Source organism: Pristis pectinata, chromosome 31, assembly GCF_009764475.1.
Source record: "Pristis pectinata isolate sPriPec2 chromosome 31, sPriPec2.1.pri, whole genome shotgun sequence".
NCBI lineage: Eukaryota > Metazoa > Chordata > Chondrichthyes > Rhinopristiformes > Pristidae > Pristis > Pristis pectinata.
In genome coordinates, this window is record NC_067435.1 from 5155718 (window position 1) to 5177838 (window position 22121).

Genomic DNA, 22121 nt, shown 5'->3' on the forward strand with positions numbered 1-22121 from the left:
CCACCCTAGAAGCCAGCAATTGGTCAGTGAACCACAAGTCAGGAAGCTGCATTGGTGCTTCAACGGAGGTAACGCCAATGCAAGAAATGCCCTCCGAACACAGCATTGGGGCAGGTTGTCAGGTCGTCAGAAGCTGGTCATCAAACACCAGTGAATGTGGAAACTACTTTATTCATTTACATAAGTTAATTTAGGTTTGAAGTGGCAGTTTTAAAGCTGAGTTGATTTTAGTAACCAAGTCATTAAGGAATATGTGGTAAAGGTGTGTATATGGAGTTCTTGAGTCGTAGTCATTCAGCACAGAAACTAGCCCACTGAATCAATGCCCATTTAAAATAGAGACACAACAGTCCGCAGATGCTGAAATCCGATGGTCTTGATGCAGGGTCTCAACCCGAAAGGTCGAACATCCCTCCCTCTGCCTCTACAGATGCTGACTGACCCCCTGATTTCCTCCAGCAGTTTGTTCTTTGCCCATTTAAAATAATTTTACACTAATTTTGATTTTATTTTTCCATCAACTTCCCCCCACCACTCACACCCACACTAGGGGCAATTTACAGTGGTCAATTATCCTACCAGCCTGCACGTCTTTGGGGTGTGAGAGGAAACACATGCAATACAAACATACAGACAGCACCCAAAGCCAGAATTGAACCCGGGTCTCTGGAGCTGTGAGGCAGCGTCTCTACCAGCTGGACCACTGTGCTGCCCTGCAACTCAGCGCTGAAACAGGCTCAAGAGACTGAGTAACCTTCTCTTATATTCTGGTGTTCTGCTCTACCTTAGGTCTGGGCCATACAAGATATTGGGAAGCCTCAACAAGGGAACGAATTGTCTAGTACAAAAAACAAACTGCTGGAGGAACTCAGCGGGTTGAGCAGCATCTGTCGGGGAGAAGAACTGTTGACATTTCGGGTTGAAACCCTGCATTAGGGTCTCGACGCAAAACGTCGACAATTCCTCTCCCCCACAGATGCTGCTCGACCTGCTGAGGTCCTCCAGCAGTTTGTTCTTTGATCCAGATTCCAACATCTGCAGTCTCCTGTGTCTCTTAACTGTCCAGTGCATCCAACAGTCGGCTAGTGTGTGTTCACAGGGGTTCATCTGTGGAAATTATCTATGTGTGTAACTACAATGAGTTAGATAGCTAAAATAGCAGAATTCTAGAAAATTAAACTGGGAAGTAAGTGATTCTATTAAATTCTGAATGGATATGATGAAAAAACTGAAGAGATGCACTTTCAACAGAAGCAGTATTTTCAGACAATTATTAATGCTGGTCTGTTATCCCTAGGGGTTTAAGATGGAAAACTCATCTGGGCTACTGAATTCGCTGGCTCCTCCAGCACTGATGGTGTTGGCATCTACCACCGAAAGCACCAACAGTACCACCACCCTGTGTCAGCAGGGACAGACCTTTGCAGTGCCAGTCACAATGGACAAAAGCCAGGTTCCCTTTCTGAGCCCTTCATACACGTTGGCTCCCATGTATCATCAGGCTGACAGCTCTGGTGTGGAGTACCCAGCGCCCCTCTTGCACCTCCACACACAGTTCGGCGTGCTGGGATACGGCCCCATTCACTCCTTCCCTCCCTTCCAGGAGGTCGAACGTTTCCGCCCGGCGTACCTGGGCTCAAAGTCTCTGAAGCACCTTCCGAACGTGGACCCCCCTCAGATCAGGTATCTTGCCTCCGAGAGGGAGTTTAAAAAATACAGGGCTCAACTCTCTGCCAGCTCCTCGGCAACTGGAAAACACAATGGAGCAGGAGCGATGGGAATGACATCCAACTCTGAAACTCCATGGAAAAACTCTCAGCAAAGCCGGAGTAAAAGTAAGGAAAGGGGGTTCATTGCTTTATTTGTTATTCTGTTGTAAGGGGGCAGCTGGGTTAATTTGGTCAAAGTCGAAGTCGGGTTTATTGTCATATGCACACGTACAGTCCATGCGTGCACAGGTTCAATGAAAAACTTACTTGCAGCAGCATCACAGGCACATATGCTAAAGCGAGATAAGATTTCTTTATTAGTCACATGTACATCGAAACACACAGTGAAATGCACCTTTTTTGTATGGAATATTCTGGGGGCAGCCTGCAAGTGTCACCACGCTTCTGGTGCCAACATACATGCCCACAACTTCCTAACCTGTACGTCTTTGGAACATGGGAGGAAACCGGTGCACCCGGAGGAGACCCACGCAGACACAGGGAGAACGTACAAACTCCTTACAGACAGTGGCCAGAATTGAACCCGGGTCACTGGTGCTGTAATAGCGTTACGCTAACCGCTACACTACCGTGCATTAGAGACACAACATTTACAAGAAAAACATAAATTAACAACATAAATTACACAACCTTATACAAGAAAAACACAATTAGAACAAAAAAGCAAAGTCCATTGTAGTGCAAAGTGATCAAAATGGTCATAGTGTTGCTATACTGAGGCAGTGATTAGGGTTGTGCTGGTTGGTTCAAGAACCGAATGGTTGAAGGGAAGTAGCTGTTCCTGAACCTGGCGGTGTGGGACTTCAGGCTTCTGTACCTCCTGCCCAATGGCAGCTGCGAGAAGATGGCACGGCCCGGATGGTGGGGATCTTTGATGATGGATGTTATGCCACATCTGGAGAAAATGAACAGTTAAAAATAATGGAGCAACAAACAATCTGCTGGAAGAACTCAGCAGGTCGAGCAGCATCTGTGGGAGGAAAGGAATTGTCAACATTTCGGGTGGAAACCCTGCATCAGGATACTGCTCGACCTGCTGAGCTCCTCCAGCAGATTGTTTGTTGCTCCGGATTCCTACACCTGCAGTCTCTTGTGTCTCAATTAAAAACAATGCCAGGGTCTGCTTGAAGCCTCCCTGCCCACAGCTGTAAATCTCTCTCCCTCCTTCCAGGGCTCCACTGCACTGTGGCATACTCGCTGAGCTGAGTCTCACCTCCTCGGATTCTCTCGCTTGCTGTAAATGGAGAATGGATTGTCAATTGGATGCACGTCCAGTTTTCCAATGACAAATGGTCCCATTAATCCAGATCACTTGATTCTTTAAGATTCCCCCTCCCCCCCTTGATCTACTTCAACATCATTTATTGCTTGATAACATTTTTGTGAAGCACAGTGGGGTGCTTCTACCATGTTAAGGGTGCTATAGTCAAGTCAAGTTGTGACACTTGCGGGCTGCCCCCAGCACATTCTCAGTAACACAAAAGATGTGTTTTGATGCACATGTGAATAATAAACAAATATCTTATATTATTTTTGTAAAAGGAAACTGTCAGTGCTGTTAGTTTTCTGTTGGATGTGGTGGTGATTGTGATCTGGGAACTGAATAGCTCAAACCTTGCTCCATAAAAGGGTTAAAGAGAGGTTTCTGGCAGTGGCAGAAAGGATTGCTCTCAGCCACATCACCGCCTCAGACCCACAGGCAGGATCCTCATCATTGAAATTCTTTTGTCTGTGCAGATCGGACACAGATTGTGTTAAGTGTGAAATGAGGCCCATTTGTTGGGGGACTGATTCTCATGTAAGCCTGTTATGTTGTTAATTGGCTGTAAGAGGGGCGGTTGGCTGGGTTCCTGTAGCTCTGTGGGTTGCCCTTTCTAAGGATTGTGTCCATGTAAATGACTGCTGTTGGAGGATCCTTCACTGCTAGTGTCCCCTCTAATTTTCAAACCTCAGCGCCACCCACGTCCCCACTTTTTTTTGGAGATAACTTTGCATTTGAAACCCATGACATTAAGGGGATTAGTGGCTCGGACTGGTTAGGCTAAACTGTTCCAGTTCTAACTGGTCATTATATAAAGTAGTTCACTCACCATTATAAGTCGCTCACAATTGTAAGGAAAGCGCCGTTTTATAGTCACTTGAATAAGATGCTGGTTGATGGGGGTGTTGCCTGAAAATGGGACTCTTCGTTTTATTGGAATAGATAAAATGGTTCTGATTCCTTGTGTTTACGGGGTGGGGGGAGGGGGAGCCAAATGGGATCAGTATGTTGAAAGAATCTCTGGTAGACTCTGTGCTGATTGAAGTGAGTGCACGCATTGATGGAGGTTTCTTTGTATCTATTGAAATTGGGTAGAAAATAAGAATTTAAATTGGGTATTGGAGCAAAGGATCTACATGATTCACTAAAAATGGCAAGGCAGGTTTTGTCCTGGAGGAATAGTATAGAGGGTTAATGGAGAACACACACCAGTCCTCACTGAGGGGTCAGCGGTAGAAAGGGTGAGCAACTTCAAGTTCCTGGGTGTCAACATCTCAGAGGATCTATCCTGGGAACAACACAATGAAGAAGGCAAGCCAGCAGCTCTACTTCATTAGGAGTTTGAGGAGATTTGGTATGTCACCAAAGACCCTTGCAAATTTCTATAGATGTACGACGGAGAGCATTCTGACTGGTTGCATCACCGCCTGGTATGGAGGCTCCAATGTGTAGGATCGAAAAAGGCTGCAGAAGATTGTAGACTCAGCCAGCTCCATCACGGGCACAACCCTCCCCGCCATCGAGGACATCTTCAAGAGGTGGTGCCTCAAGAAGGTGGCATCCATCATTAAGGACCCTCGCCATCCAGGACATGACCACTTCTCATTACTACCATCGGGGAGGAGGTACAGGAGCCTGAAGACCCACACTCAGTGATTCAGGAACAGCTTCTTCCCCTCTACCATCAGATTTCTGAATGGTCCATGACCCCATGAACACTACATTATTCCTCTTATGCGCTATTTTATTTATTTTTTGGTGACATAGTAATTTTCATGTCTTTGCACTGTACTGCTGCTGCAAAACAACAAATTTCACGTCATATAAGTCAGTGATAATAAACCTGATTCTGATTCTGATTCTGAATCTGCATTATAGTCTGGTTATATCACAGGGTGTACTGAGACCAGGTCTGGATGAGCAAGAATAGTGAGCATGTAAGATCAGTTTAAGCTGTAAGCTTCCCTCATCAGGAGGGAGTGGAGAGCCCAGATCTCCTTTCTTTTAGAACATAGAACATTGCAGCACAGTACAGGCCCTTCGGCCCACAATGTTGTGCTGACATTTTATCCTGCTCTAAGATCTATCTAACACTTCTCTCCCACATAGCCCTCCATTTCTCTATCATTCATGTGTCTATCTAAGAGTCTCTTAAGTGTCCCTAATGTATCTGCCCCCACAACGTCTGCCGGCAGTGCGTTCCACGCACCCACTGCTCTCTGTAAAAAACTTACCCCTGACATCCCCCTTAATCTTCCTCCAATCACCTTAAAATTATGTCCCCCTCGTGATAGCTATTATCTCTTCAAAATTTTGATGGATTGGCTGCAGACAGGAGACCCATCGTTGCGACAAAGTTCAGTGGGTCAGGCAGCATCTGTGGAGGCAAAGAGATAGTCAATGTTTCGGGTCAGGACCCTGATTCTCAATCCAAAATGTCAACCACTCCTTTGCCTCCACAGATGCTGCTTGACCTGCCAAGTTCCTCCAAGAGTTTGTTATTTTGCTTTCCAGTGTCTGCAATCTCTCCAGTCTCCAAGTTCAGAAGAAATACTTCCGCCAGAGGACAGTGAGTTTATGGGATTTCTGGCCACAGGGAGCAGTTTGGGTGCTGCCTGGATTGGAGAGCATGTCTTAATAAGGACAGGTTGAGTGAGCTCAGGCTTTTCTCTTTGGAGAGAAGGAGGATGAAAGGTGACTTTGATAGAGGTGTACAAGATGATAAGAACCATAGATCGAGTGGACATTCAGAGACTTTTTCCCAGGCCGACAGTGGCTAACACGAGGGAACATAATTTTAAGGTGATTGGAGGAAGATGTGAGGGGGCTGTCAGAGGTAAGTTTTTTACACAGAGGGCGGTGGGTGCGTGGAACACACTGCCAGCAGAAGTTGTGGGGGCAGATACATTAGGGACATTTAAGAGATTCTTAGACACATGGATGCTAGAGAAATGGGGGGCTATGTGAGAGGGAAGGGTTAGATAGATCTTAGAGCAGGATAAAATGTCAGCACAACATTGTGGGCCGAAGGGCCTGTACTGTGCTGTAATGTTCTATGTTCTATGAAAAGTACAGGTACATTTGTGGGAAAGGTGGGCGTGTTTGTGAGGAAAATGGGTACAGAGGGTTTTGCCAATTGTTGAGGAAGGGTAAGTCAGCATAAACTCGAGCATGGATAATATGGCTAACTAGTCTGGTTATTACAGTGTTCTGATGGAGTTTGAATCCATTGGCTGAGATGAACTTGCACTGATACAGTTGGGTATATGTTGATTGAGATCTTTTCATGTTAATGAGCCTCAGTAGATGAAAATAACTGGAGTTAAACTTTCAATAGTTAAACTGTTGAAATTAAACTATTGGAGTCAAACTCCTATAAAGGAAACCTCATCCATCACTTGAGAGGCAGTGAGTTAGGGATATGACGTACATGTACGTACCATCCCTAGCTCACTGCCTCTCAAAATCTGTAGCATTAAGGTCTCTGAGTTACAGTCTATCCCAGCCTCATCACTCAGATTTCGACCACTCACCCATGGGAGACTTGGATTCAATAGTGAGTGCCAGGAGTGGAAATGATGCTGGAATTTCTCCAAGGATGTGGGAGTGGGGGAGAGGGGTTTGGTGGTAGGAATTAATTGGGATGTGTATCATGATGCTGGAATTTGGAGCAACAAACAATCTGCTGGAGGAACTCAGTAGGTTGAGCAGCATCTGGGGGGGGGGGGGCGGAAGGGGCAGGGAATTAGTCACAGAGTCATACAGCACGGAAACAGGCTCTTCCGCCCAACTCATCTATGCCAACCAAGGTGACACTTAAGCGAGTTGTATTTGCCCATGTTTGGCCCATATCCCTCTAAATCTTTCCTATCCATGTACCTGTCCAAAACAACCTGCCTCAACCACATCCTCTGGCAGCTCGTTCCATATACACACAATCTCTGCAAGAAGAAGTTGCCCCTCAGGTTCCTTTCCCCTCTCACCTTACACCTGTACCCTCTAGTTCTTGATTCCCTTTCCCTAGGAAAAAGACTGAGCACATTCACCCTATCTATGCCCCTCATGATTTTATACACCTCTATAAAAGTCACCCCTCAGTCTCTGCTCCAAGGAATAAAGACCTAGCCTGTCCAACCTCTCCCTATAACTCAGGCCCTCGAGTTCTGGCAAAATAAATCTTCTTTGCATTCTTTCCAATGGAAAACAGGTCAGTCCGCATCTTTGGAGAGAGAAAGTGACCACTTCCGGTTGGAAATACTTCATCAGACATTGCTGTTTTTATACTTGATGTGTGAAATAAGGAGCAACACAGAAGATACTCAGTGGGTCAGGCAGCATCTGTGGAGGAAAATGGACAGTCAATGTTTCGAGTGAAGGGTTCCCTCCATAGATGTCTGACTCTTGAGTTCCTCCAGCATCTTGTGTGTCACTCCAGATTCCAGCATCTGAAGTCTCTTGTGTCTCATCTCTGTGGAATACGGATTGTGGATTGAATTGGAATTAGAATTGGTTTATTATTGTCGCATGTACAATGAAAAATTTGCCTTGCGTACTGTGTATACAGATCAATTCATTACACAGTGCCTTCAGGGTACAAGGTAAAACAATAACAGAGTGAAGAATAAAGTGTTACAGCTACAGAGAAAGTGCAGTGCAGGCAGGCAATAAGGTGCAAGGTCCTAATGAGGTAGATTGTGACTCATGAGTCCATTTTATTGTAGTAGGGAACCGTTCAATAGTCTTATAACAGCAGGATAGAGGCTGTTCTTGAGCCTGGTGTCATGTGCTTTTAGGCTTTTGTATCTTCTGCCCAATGGGAGGGGGGGAGAAGAGAGAATACCCAGAGTGAGTGGGGTCTTTGATTATGTTTACCAAGGCAACAAGAAGTGTAGACAGAGTCCGTGGAGGGAAGGCTGGTTTCAATGATGTGTTCCCGTAACATCAACGTTTGCACTAGAAAGAGTGCAAAGAAGATTTATGAGAATGTTTCCAGAACATTTATGTGACTGAAGACAGTTAAGCAGAGTTAAGTTCAGCTCCCTCATCTGCCTATCACACGCCTCACCTGGAACCACCTATCACCTGCCAGCTCTTGCTCTGCCCCTTCCCTCCACCTTTCTATGCTGCCTTTTTATATGGCTATGGAGGCTCCAATACGCAGGATCAAAAGAGGCTGCAGAGGGTTGTAGACTCAGCCAGCTCCATCACAGGCACAACCCTCCCCGCCATCGAGGACATCTTCAAGAGGCGGTGCCTCAAGAAGGCAGCATCCATCACTAAGGACCCTCACCGTCCGGGACATGCCTTCTTCTTGTTACTACCATCGGGGAGGAGGTACAGAAGCCTGAAGACCCACATTCAACATCTTAGGAATAGCTTCTTCCCCTGGGCCATCAGATTTTTGAATGGTCCATGAACCCATGAACACTTTATTCCTCTTTTACACTACTTATTTACTTATTGGTAACTTATAAGTAATTTTTATGCCTTGTACTGTACTGCTGCCACAAAACAACAAATTTCACGACATATATCAGTGATAATAAACCTGATTCTGATCTCCCCTCTATCTTACAGTCCAGATGAAGGGTCTCGACCCAAAACCCATTTCCCTCCACAGATGCTGTCTGACCCGCTGAGTTCCTCCAGCACCTTGTGTTTTGCCCCAGATTCTAGCATCTGCAGTCTCTTGTGTCCCCATTAAGATTCAGAGAACTGTGGTATAATGGAGTGCTAGAATAGGTTCAATGGGCTGAATGTCACACCATGGTGTTACAGCGGAGGATGACTTTTGGGACCCCTCTCCAGCCTTCATCTGCTGGGGTGCGGGGTGAGATGTTCTGGAGAGGAGTAACTGACCACCCAGACTGGGTGTTCTGCTCATTGAACTCGTCCTCACGCCTTTAACGATAATAAAAACAGGCATGAATAGCAGAAAACAGAATTTGACCTGCTGGAGATCAGTGGTAGTGTTGGAATATCTCATTGCCCCCCCCCCCCCCCCCAGTCAGACTCTCTGGCCACTTTCACACCCTCTTTGTCCTCTCGCTTGTGACTCTTTCTTTTCTCACGGAAATAAAGGCTGAGAGAGGGAGGAGGTGGAGATGGGGGTTGGGGGGTGGGGAAGGTGGTGCATTGTGACGGCCACCTGGTACCAGGGTGGGCCGGATGTTGGCGAGGTGTTAAAGTTAAAAAGCATGTTGATTATTTTAACACTTCCCTCCGCTGCTGCTTCGTGATGTCTGTGGCTTCTCTTAAAGCAACAGGGAGCCCGTTCCGAATTCACAGTCTGGTTTTCCTTCCTGCACTGTTTTGAACTTCCAGTTTCTCCAATCAATCTCGAGAAGCCAGAAGCTCTTGTTTAACGCAACACACAGAAAATGCTGGAGGAACTCAGCAGGCCTGATGCGCTGAGTTCCTCTGGCATTTCTTTTGTCTGTTGCTCCAGATTTCCAGCATCTGCATCTTTCTTGTAATTCTTATTTAAATCTTAAATTCATGACTAAAATGCCTGAAATTCGGATCTTAAATCAGAGGGGGAAGATGCTCATCCGCCCTAACTGAGGATCCACTTACAAATTCACGCTCTCTGAAATTGCCCATTCAAAGCTGTGATTTGATCGGTTGGTTGCTAATCAGGCATTCTTTTTATTCAGAGAAGGGAATGTCATAGTCTAAATTCAATTGATTTTTAAATCTCTTACAATAGGTAGAAGGCAGCAGGAAAGTCCGAAAGTCTGCCTCAGGACATTAGTGACAACCCGACTGTTCCAGTAACCAAACTAACTGACGCAACACAGTTCAACCGAGGAGTAGCAATCGTTCCTGATTCTGGAAAATATCCGTCGATTTTTGCCTCATGTTTTCTTATTGACATGGAAGGAGACGAGTCAGCCCATCGCGTCGCTGCTGGTCCTTAGAACAACCATTGTAAATTGCCTCTAGTGAGTAGAATCTGGGGGCAGTTGATGGGAATAAAAAAATGAGATTGATGCAGGATTAGTCTACGTGGGTGGTTGATGGTCAGTGTGGTCTTGGTGGGTCCAAGGGGCCTGATTCCGTAGTCTTATCCCCCCACTTCCCCGTAACCCATTCTCCTACACATGCTCAACATTTCCAGCCACAAGAGACAGCAGATGCTGGAATCTGGAGCAACACACAGAATGCTGGAGGAACTCAGCAGGCCTGTGGAGAGACTCAGTCCTGATGAAGGGTCTTGACCCGAAACGTCGACTGTCCATTTCTCTTCATAGATGCTGCCTGACCTGCTGAGTTCCTCCAGCGTTCCGTGTGTTGATCAACAAGTCCATTCTGATTTCCCTGGCACTTGCCTCTTCCAGGGTTAACTTGTAGGAGCCAGTTAACCCACCAGACCATACGTCTTTGGGTTGTTGGTGGAACCTGAAAGCCAACCCATCACAGGGAGAACATGCAGACTCCACACAGGCGGCACCCGAGGTCAGGTTCGAACCTGGATAACTGGATGTGCACAGAAGAAACACTACCTGTTGCACCACTGTGCCAGGCAATGTCATGCGTTTTATAAGCAGTGAACAATTTGCACCAAATCTTAGCCCTTCCAACATTACAGCAAAGGCTTCATCGACTGTAAAACATTTGGAAATATGTAAGAGAAGTGAAAAGTTCTATAGAAATGAAAGTTTTTGTTTCTTTCTTGCAACGTGCACTCAAGTATCTCAGCTGCCTTCCGACTGTAGGGGATACAATGTAAAATGGTAAATTTACGTTGATAAATTGGCTTATTATTGTCACATGTACGAGGTACAGTGATAAGCTTTGTTTTGCATGCCATCCATACAGATCATTTCATCACATTTGTAATTCCAGATCCTTAAGTGTAGCTAACTCTTAATGCACATTGAAATCCAACAATGCCCAGAACCGGTAAGTAAAACAATCTATAGGTAAACTAGTTTATTAAGAAATGCAATGCATGCTGAGAACTATCTTTCCTACTTTGTGGTCTTCCAGTCTCCCTCATTAAGACAGTAGCCACACTTCAAAAAAGTGACTGTAGCAACTTAAGAGGCTTTGAGACTCCTGAGGTTGTGAAAGGGCCCATATGAAGTCTTTGTATTTCACCTGGGGAAGTCAATGTTAGGAACAGGCAAACTGATTTGCAAATTGGTTTATTATTGTCACATGTACCGAGATACAGTGAAAATCTGTTTTGCATGCCATCTATACAAGTCATTTTATCACATCAGTACATTGAGGTACTGCAAGGGAAAAGCAATAACATAATGCTGAATAAAGTGTTGTTCTGTACGGCACGGTAGTGTAGTGGCTAGCATAATGCTGTTACAGCGCCAGCGACCCGGGTTCAATTCCGGCCGCTGTCTGTAAGGAGTTTGCGCGTTCTCCCCATGTGTCTGTGTGGGTTTCCTCTGGGTGCTCTGGTTTCCTCCCACATTCCAAAGACTTATAGGTTAGGAGCTGTGGGGGTGCTATGTTGGTGCCGGAAGAGTGGCGACACTTGAGGGCTGCCCCCAGCACATTCACAGTAACGCAAAAAGATGCATTTCGATGTACACGTGACTAATAGATGAATATAATCAATATAAATATAATAAGTTACAGAGAAAGTGCAGTGCAGGCAGACAATAAGGTGCAAGGCAATAACGAGGTAGATTGTGAGGTCAAGAGTCCATTTTATTGTACAAGAGGTCCGTTCAATAGTCTTATAACAGTGGGATAGAAGCTGTCCTTGAGCCTGGTGGTACGTGCTTTCAGGCTTTTGTACCTTCTGCCCAATGGGAGGGGGGGAGAAGAGAGAATGTCCGGGGTGAGTGGGGTCTTTGATTATGTTGGCTGCTTTACTGAGGCAGTGAGAAGTGTAGACAAGAGTCCATGGAGGGGAGGCTGGTTTCCATGATGTGCTGAAATGTGTCCACAACTCTCTGCAGTTTCTTACGGTCACGGGCAGAGCATGTGCTGTACCAAGCCGTGATGCACCTGGATAGGATGTTTTCAATGGTGCATCCTGGTGTGGGTCAATGGGGACATACTGAATTTCTTTAACCTCCTGAGGAGGTAGAGGTGCTGGTGCACTTTCTTGGCCGTGGCGTCTACGTGGTTGAATGGGAGAAACAAACAAAGCAAACTGGGAGACTGGTGGAGTTTAGGGGGAAAGTCGAAGGTTGGGATAGGATTGGGGTGCCTGGTTAATAAAGAAAGTTCAGTGAAGACCAGGACTGGGAAATAAAAACGGAAAATTTGGGTATGAACAGTTTAAGGATTGCAAGAGGTAGGTGAGAATAAAATTAGAAATGGTTTGGAAGGCGTTGGAAGTGTTAAACCATGTGGGAGGTAGTACAGAGCACTGTGTGATTAATCCCAGGGCATATATCGCACAGATTTAACATGTCTCTAAGCAGAAGTCAATGATCTGTGACTAATTAAGGCCATTTAAAAGCAAAGAGGTTTTGGTGGCCTATTGAAGGGAATCCTTTCAAATAGTAGTTATTGTAATGCAAGCAGCTGTCTCTCTGAAGCCCATCCAAATCCCTTTCTCCTCTCTGGAGATTCTGAACGGCAAGTTACCAGATGGGTTGATTGATTTCACACAGATCCAATGAAACAGATACTTGTGGGGTGGAGATGGGAGCTGTGGTTGGTGGAGAAGGGAAGGAATTGTAGAATTTGTGGGATTTGTGTATCTCTTCAGGCAGCCCCAGCTGTTGTCAAACAAACCCATTGTGGGTATTCTTTCAAACCTGACCAGCTACATCAAACATGCACGGATAATGAACAGCATCACCACGGAAACACAGCAAAATTATTCCCTCTCTGCAGACACAAGAGACTGCAGCTGCTGGAATCTGGAGCAACACACAAAACGCTAGAGGAACTCAGCAGGTCAGGCAGCATCAATGGAGGGAAACAGACAGTCGACGTTTCAAGTCCTGATGAAAGGTCTCAACCCAAAACATCGACTGACAATTTCCCTCCACAGATGCTGCCTGACCCATAAAGTATCTCCAGTGTTTTGTGTTTTATTCTCTCTCTGCTGTTTTCTCCCCTCAATCTCCTGAAGGTGCTGGCTAGAAATAGACCAGAGGATCTCTCTGCTTTCCAGTGGATGATTCAAACATGACAAGATCAAATCCAGTGGGCACTCTCCCACAGAGATGCTGGGACTGGGCACACAGGATCAGTTTCTCTCTGCCTAACTGCAGGAGGACCTTTGGTAGTATCTACAGGAGGCGCTGCCTCAAGAAGGCAACATCGATCATCAAAGATCCCCACCATCCGGGCCATGCCATCTTCTCACAGCTGCCATCGGGCAGGAGGTACAGAAGCCTGAAGTCCCACACCACCAGGTTCAAGAACAACCCTTGACCATTCAGCTCTTGAACCAATAGGCATGACCCTAAACACTACAGTTTATCAACACTGACCACTTTGATCACTTTGCACTAAAATGGAGTTTTTTTGTTCTAATTGTCTTCTTTCCTGTAAAAATTATGTATAATTTATGTTTAATTTGTTTTTCCTGTGAATGCTGCTTATCTGATGCTATGTGCCTGTGATGCTGCTGCAAGTAAGTTTTTCATTGCACCTGTGCACATATGGACTTGTGCATCTGACAATAAACTCGACTTTGACTTGAGCACTGCCTCTAACACAGACTTGGGCTTTGGGGAGGCTGTGGTGGAGGGAGGGGGGAAAATCAAATAAACTGCAGATGCTGGAAATCTAAAATTAAACAAATAACTGGAAATGCTCAGCAGTAAGAGAAACAGAGTTCATATTTCAGGTCAAAGACCTTTCATCAGAATTTCTTCCCAGGTTTGACAAAGGGTCTTCTACTTGAAATGTGAACTCTGTTTCTTTTCCCACTGATGCTGCCTGACCTGCTGAGTTTTTCCAGAATTTTCTGTTTTTATTGGAGGGAGTGGGGTTTGTGCTTGTAGTCATGTTTTTTTGCCAAGGAGCAAATGACATTGAATGGCAGGGCCCTGGAGAGTGTTGTAGAACAGAGAGGCATAGGGCTACATACAAATGTTTCACTGAAAGTGGCAATACAGGTAGACAAGGTAGTGAAGTCTATTTTCATACAGCGTAGGGAAGTGTGTGGTCATGCACTTTGGTAGAAGAAATAAAGGTGTAGATTATTTTCTAAATGGGGAGCGAATTCAGAAATTGGAGGTGTAAAGGGACTTATGAGTCCTAGTTCAGGTTTCCCTAAAGGTTAACTTACAGGTTGAGTCAGTAGTAAGGAAGGCAAGTGCAATGTTAGCATTCATTTTGAGAGGTTTAGAATATAAAAGCAAGGATGTAATGCTAATGCTTTATAAGGCATTGGTCAGACCACAGTTGGAGTATTGTGAGCAGTTTTGGGCCCCATATCTGAGGAAGGATGTACTGGCATTGGAGAGGGTCTAGAGGAGGTTTATGAGAATGATCCTGGGAGTGAAAGGGTAAATATATGAGGAGTGTTTGATGACTCTGGGCCTGTACTCACTGGAGTTTAGAAGGATGAGGGGGGATCTCATTGAAACCTACTGAATATTGAAAGGCTTGGATAGAGTAGATGTGGAGAAGATGTTTCCATCAGTGGGAGAGTCTAGGACCAGAGGGCACAGCCTCAGAATAAAAGGACGTCCCTTTAGATCAGAGATGAGGAGGAATTTCTTTAGCCAGAGGGTGGTGAATCTGTGGAATTCATTGCCACAGATGGCAGTGGATGCCAAGTCATTGGGTATACTTAAAGCAGAGGTTGATAAGTTCTTGATTAATAAGGGTGTTAAAGGTCACGAGGAGAAGGCAGGAGAATGGGGTTAAGAGGAAATAAGAAATGAGCCATGATCGAATGGTGGAGCAGACTCGATGGGCCAAATGACCTAATTGTGCTCCTATGTCTTATGGTCTTATGGAAGAAGGCGTTTGGCACACTTGCCTTCATTGATCAGGGCATTGAGTACAGGAGTTAGGATGTCATGTTATAACTGTACAAGTCGCTGGTAAGACCACACGTGCACAATTCTGGTCATCCAGCTATGGGAAGGATGTCATTAAGCTGGAACAGGTGCAGAAAAGGCTCTCAAGAATGTTGCGAGGACTGGCCATCTTGGTCCTTAGACATCTTGGTCGTCATGGACAAGTTGGGCCGAAGGGCCTGTTTCCCTGCTGTGACTCTATGGAAGGGAAAGGTATAATGGTATTCACAAATATGGGACTTGCAGTAAAAGATTTTTGAACTATGGCTGCCAATTTGAACTCAACAAGAAGCCCTCTTCCTTTCCAGTCCTGACGAAGGATCTCGACCCGAAATGTCGACTGTTTACTTCTCTCCACTGACGCTGCCTGACCCGCTGAGTTCCTCCAGCATTTTGTGTGTGTTGCTCCAGATTCCAGCATCTGCAGAATCTCTTGCGTCTCAGCACAATAGCCAGATGTTCTCATTCAGTTACAGCTGTGTGGTGTGGGAGTTAAATATTTTCTTGGACAGCGGGAATAGCTCCCTGATCTTCTAAGTAGGGTTATCGGATCTTTCACATCTGCCTTCAATGGAATGTTACACTCAATTTAAATCTCACCTCAAAGGCAGCACCAGTGCAGCACTCCCTCAGTTCTGTGCGAAGGTTATGTGCTAAAGTGTCTGGTTTAGAACCTGAAGCAATAAACGTTGTTTATTTATTGTGGCGCTTATTGCCTTGGAACTGAATTAAGGGGGAATTACATTGCTCTGGGTCTGCGATCATTTACTGGCCAGACTGGGTAAGGACATTAGTGAAACAGATGGGTTTTTATGACAGTCTGGTAGTTTCATGGTTAGCATCAGTGATACCAGCTTTGTGTTCCCATTTATTTAATTACTTGAATTCCCCAGATGCTGTGGTGGGATTTGAACTCGCATCTCCAGATAAATTTTCTAGGCCTCTGTGAATTAACTCCTGTGCTGCCATACTATACTGTGCCTTGGCTGTGAAACCAACATTAATCCCTTTGTAAGGAACCAAAATTTCATCTCCACAACCCCACCCCACCAGACTCAGCCCAGTTCTTGAACGTAACACTGATCCATAGCTGCCGAAATTCTGTTTATGGGTGGAGCACATCACAGTGATCTGCTGTGAATAAGGATTTGGGCTCATTTCTTTAATTCAAATTTTCTTTCAGTTATTCTCATTTGATCCCTCTGTTGACCAATAACAAAAGTAGCACTTTTGTCTTTTTGGGTTCAAAATTGTCTCCCTAATCCCCTCCTTTTCACTTTCCTCCCCCGATCCTGCACCATCTCCCCACCCCCAAACCATCTGCTTTCACCAAGTTTTTAATTCAGCATGCCCCTGATGACTCTTAGACAGTACGCAAAAAAGTGCTGGAGGAACTCAGCAGGTCAGGCAGCATCCATGGAGGGAAATAAACAGTTGACGTTTCGGGCCGAGACCTTTCATCAGGACTGGAAAGGAAGAGGGTAGAAGCCAGAATAAGAAGGTGGGGGGAGGGGGAGGAGCAGGCAGGGGATAAGTGAGTTCAGCTGAGAGGGGGTAGGTAGGTGGGGGAGGGGGAGAAGATGTAATAAGCTGAGAGGTGATATGTAGAAGAGGCTGAGGGCTGAAGAAGAAGGAATCCAGTCGGAGAGGGCAGTGGACCGTGGAATAAAGGATGGAGGGGGGAGGAGAGGAGATGAGCAGGTCATCAAGGCGGGCAAAGAATGCCACAGGAATAAGGGAAGACAAAGGAGTCGGTGGGGGGGGGGGGAGAAAAAGAAGGGGAGGGGTTACCAGAAGTTAGAGAAATCGATGTTGATGCCGTCAGGTTGGAGACTCCCAAGGTGGAATATGAGGTGTCATTCCTCCAGCCTGCGCCTGGCCTCAACGTGGCAGTAGAGGAGGCAGTGGACAGACGTGTCAGTGTGGGAATGGGATGTGGAATTGAAGTGGGTGGCCACCGGGAGGTCCTGGCTGTTGCGGCGGACGAAGCGACGGTGCTCGATGAAGTGGTCACCTAAACTGCGTCGGGTCTCACAGATGATTCTTACCAACTTTTATAGATGCGTCATAAAAAGCATCCTATATGGATGCGTCACAGCTTGGTATGCCAACTGCTCTGCCCAAGGCTGCAAGAAATTGAAGAGAGTTGTGAACACAGCCCAGTCCTTCACGCAAACCAGCCTCCCCTCCACTGACTCTGTCTACACTTCCCGCTGTCTCGGGAAAGCAGCCGACGTAATCAAGGACCCCCACCCCAGTCATTTTCACTGCTCCCCTCTGCTGTCAGGCAGAAGATACAAAAACCCATAGCACCAGGCACAAGGACAGCTTCTATCCCACTGTTATCAGACTCTTGAATGGACCTCTCAAGGTGAACTCTTGATCTCCCAATCTACCTTGTTGTGGTCTTTACACTTTACTTCTCTACCTGCACTGCACTTTCTCTGTAACTGCAACAATATATTCTGCATTATGCCTTCCTTTTCATTACTTCAATGTAATTATGTACAGAATGATCTGTCTGGATGGCATGCAAAACAAATGCTTTTCACTGTATCTCGGTACCTGTGATAATAGTAAACCAACACCTATACAATACCAATACATCCCTCTGTGCAGAAGGGTGGTCGGCTGAGCAAAGTACCAGAGGCCGGATCCTCAGCAAGGATCAAGAGAGGAGGCCAGAGAACAAAACAAGTGAGATGAAGTCCAGGTGAATGTTCTCAACCCCAAGTGTCGACTGTCCATTTCCATTTCCCTCCACAGATGCTGCCTGACCCGCTGAGTTCTTGCAACAGTTTTTGTTTTTTTTTAAAAAAAGAAGTGAGGTCAGTTTTCAAACAATTGTTTGAGAAATCGGTCTAGTTTGCTGGGCCCAGATTCACAACCTCTTGCTTCAATTTGTGGCTTTAACATGGGACAGCCTCTCACTGATTATCGGCTGATTCCAGGTAACATGAGACAAGATAAGATTTCCTTATTAGTCACATGTACATCGAAACACACAGTGAAATGCATCTTTTGTGTAGAGTGTTCTGGGGGCAGCCCGCAAGTGTCACCACGCTTCTGGTGCCAACATAGCATGCCCACAACTTCCTAACCCTTAAATCTTTGGAATGTGGGAGGAAACCGGAGCACCCGGAGGAAACCCACGCAGACACGGGGAGAATGTGCAAACTCCTTACAGACAGCAGCGGGAATTGAACCCAGGTCGCTGCGCTGTAATAACGTTACGCTAACAGCTACATGCAGAAACCCCTCTGTGTGGTCGGGACCAGTGTGGATTGGACACTCAGCTGACAGCCCCCTGACCCAGACTAAGGCGAACATTAGTCAAAGTCAAAGTCGAGCTTATTGTCATCTGCACAAGTCCATGTGTGCACAGGTGCAATGAAAAACTTACTTGCAGCAGCATCACAGGCACAGAGCATCAGAGACACAAAATTCATGAAAAACATAATTTAAACACAAATTATACAAAATTATATAAGAAAGAACACAATTAGAACAACAAAATAACGAAGCTGGGTTGGATCTGAAGGGTTCACAAGCCTGTGTCTGATGGCTCTTTGCGTGTCTCCTGCAGGCGTTAAGACTGCACACGACTGCTGTGTGTTTCTGCGATGCCCTCTGTGTCGGGAGGAGTTGAAGCGAGGAGACGTACAGCAGCACCTCCAGCAGGAACTGGAGAGATTATCTGCCCTCAACCCCAGGTCTGTATCAGTGGCCGCGGGCTGAGGTTCTTTCTTCTCCGCGCTCCCCCCACCCTCCCCCCCCCCCCGTTCGTCTTTCCTACATCTCCAGGGACACAACAACCCACAGTCACCTTAACCCATTTCTTCCCCTTCGCCAGTACCCCTAACGCAGTGCAAGGGGGGTGTTCAGGCTAGAATAGAGTGCATCACTCCCTGCTCCCTCCAAACCCTCTTACCACAGGAAAGTTTGCTTAGCTGTCTGTGTACGACAACAGACACTGCTTAGAGGATACAGAAGCTCCCTACAGAAGAGCAGAAGAAAAAAATCAGAGCCACAGTAAAGGGCTTTGATTCATCGAGGAATTTATTCAAAGTCAAAGTCGAATTTATTGTCATCTGCACAAGTGCATGTGTGCACAGGTGCAATGAAAAACTTTCAGCTGCATCACAGGCACATCGCATTAGAGTCACAACTTTCACAAGAAAAACATCAATTAAACATGCACGTGCAGAGAATGGAGGGATATGGACGTGTAGGTAGGAGGGACTAGTTAGTGTGCTTTTAATTACTAGTCTAATTAGTTCGACACAACTCTGTGTGCCAAAAGGCCTGTCCCTGTGCTTTATTCTTCTAACATAAATTATACAAGAAAAACCACAATTAGAACAATAAAATGCAAATCCATTGTAGTGCCAAGTGGTCATATGGTCTTTTCCAGACTCCTGGTGGGGTAGAGAGCTGAGATTTAATTCTCCAATTTATCCCTGAAGTCCAGTGGATTATCCTTGTTTAGACTACTAACCTGGTCTTGTTTCTTTCAGCTGTCAGGAGGAGCTCCCGAAGGACAGTGTAACACTCCAACCAGCACAGGTAATGGTAGCTCATCCCATGCCCTCTTTCTCTCCCGCCGTCTGCAGGTTATGCAGCCCTCAGTATATAATTATAATATCACTGCTTTGTCTGCTGAAGTGCTGCCAATGTTAAGCATTTCGAGTCCAGGTGCAGTATAAATCCTGAGACCTCAGGTGTGTCAGGTCCTTGCTGTACCCTGGCCCAAGTGAACATGTGTCTGTTTGGTGAGCAGTGAACAGTTTCTAAATCACTGCTCCATGGGTCAGTGTTTACTGCCATTGTAGACTTGGCAGTCCTGCCTTAGGAGGGTATGAACCAACATTGAGTTTAGTACTGATTGTCTCCACAGAGCCAGAACAGGTCACCCCATTTATTACCCCTCCAAAGGGTTCACCGGTCAAAAGCTACAACAAATAAAATAAACTACGTGATGTTGGGATTTTGTAATTTCAGGAAGTGGGAGCATTTTCCAATCAACTTCTGTTAGCCCAGCCAATGGCTCCATGTCATTTATTCCCAAGGTATGAGACTTTCACTGAAATGGTCTGGGAGATAAAGGCAGGTAGGATGTGGTTGAGCAGAGGTGAGCGGGGGTTAAATGGCGATGGGTATCTAGCTTGTGTCTCCATCTGTTTAAGGTACTGGGCAAAACTCTTGGGGCTTTTGGGCTCTGTACCTACCTCAAGGAAGCCTTGGTTCAAGAATTCACAGGGATCGAACAAATCACAAGGGCTTGACTTAGAATTGTGAAGTCCTTGGATAACAATGACAGAGCTACCCATTCTAAACCCAGAACTTGGCTGGTCCAATCCATTTAGGGCCCCACACAACATGATGAACAGAGAAAGGCAGGTGTCCCTGGGATCTGGCCTCATTAACACATCCTGTCTTCCTACAGTCACCTTCCATCAAGGAGGAAGTGGAAACTCCCAGCGGGTCCCCTCTGTCTGTTGACGATGGGCATCATTCAGAAAGGCAGCAGGTAAGGCATGCTGAGATGTTCAGCTGTAATAAGGGGCGATGCTCTGTATTCGATGACTAGTTACTTAGCCCCCTTTCCCTCACCTCACCCCACTGTCTCACAGCAGAATGTCACTGATAAAGCAGGAACTGAATGAATGCACCTTATGACCCCTCATAAGGAGATACAGCTCAGAAACAGGCCCTTCGGCCCACTGAGTCCATACTGACCATCAACCACTGATTTACACCTATCCTACATTAATTCCATTTTTGTTATTCTCCTTACAGTCTTGTCAACTCCCCCCAGATCTACTGCTCACCGACACATGATGGGCAATTTACAGCAGCCAATTACCCTACCAAAGGTTTTGGGAGATGGGAGGAAACCAGAGCACCCAGGGGAAACCCATGTGGTCAGAGGGAGAATGTGCAAACTCCACACAGACAGCACCCGAGGTCGGGATTGAACCTGGGGTTCTGGTGCTGTGAGGCAGCGGCTCTACCTGCTGTGCCACTGTGCCGCCCATAACATCCATCATATTCTGGTTACTAAGGCAGTGATAAGGTGATACAATTGGCAGTGTTCTTGTATTAAGCACAGGACTGTATACCGTCAACAACTCTTTAACAAATCCCGCTTCAAAAAAATGTTCTTCCCTGTAGTTGTTGCGACTCGAAGCAGGGAGGTGAATCCGACATCTTCCAAGGCAGAATAACCAACACAATCCCAATTTCTGTTTGCCCACAGACCTTCCAGCAAGTAAAGATTAACAGAGAAAGTCGGCTGAATGGTGAGTCTTTAAAACAAGAACAAGGTTAAAGACCAACTCAGGTGCTGATATGTTTTGAGTTCCGGCAGTATACAAATCCAGATGACTACTTGTATAGGTCCTCCTCAGGTTACAGTGGTGTTCTGTTCCTGGCAACAACTCGTAACCCAAATAGTTTCACAAGATAGAAGTGCAGCTGCAACCCAAGACTGCTTCAGAGGTGTGTTGTCCTTGGAATAGATAACCTGGAGAAGCAGTTGAAATCTCTTTGTGCCTTTAAAGCTGATGTTAACAAATTTAACCTGAGCCTATCTCGGGTTGATAATGTTATACTTTTGAAACATGTTACGGCAGATAAAGGTTTAAAAAGATGGTTTTAAGGACACTGCCGCTGGCCCAGATAGTGTGTCTCAAGATAGGATTCGCAAAATGGACGTCGGTGTGTTAACTAAAATGTATTCTTCTTGGGTTCAATGTGGCGAAGTTCCAGCTGGTGTTGACAACATTTGCCTGCAGCCCCGCAGCAGCCGGTAAATCCATCCCACTTGTCTCCCAAACCCTCGGCTGTACAGAAATTGGGAGTTCATAAGCTGGGGAGGACCTGTATTATGCTTGCTTGTTTATTGTTTCAAAGCTACAGGCAAAGTCAGGAATTTTTCCCTTTACAACATGACTTACTGGGCCATCTTAGAGTCTCCTGGAATCACCAGAGCAGAGGAGAACTTCTTTCCCAATGAACCCGATAGGTTTTTAACAACAGTCTTGTAATTCCATGGATACCGAGGTTGAGAATACTTACAGTTCGAACCAGTACTGTTGCATTGCAAACATAGTTTCAGCACGTTCCTACCAGTATACCACTCCAGCCCAGTTCCATACGTGACCT

General features: G+C 45.9%; 1 protein-coding gene across 1 annotated transcript in view; it reads left to right on the forward strand.

Annotated features, from left to right (window-relative positions):
• The first annotated feature begins 1306 nt into the window (after positions 1-1306).
• The window catches only part of LOC127584861 (uncharacterized), a 148940-nt gene continuing 128125 nt past the window's right edge, over positions 1307-22121 (forward strand). Inside the window, exons 1-3 of the mRNA XM_052041829.1 lie at positions 1307-1835; positions 18541-18667; positions 21129-21256. Of these exons, the coding sequence (XP_051897789.1) occupies positions 1307-1835; positions 18541-18667; positions 21129-21256 (784 nt within the window). The remainder of the gene's footprint in view (positions 1836-18540; positions 18668-21128; positions 21257-22121) is intronic.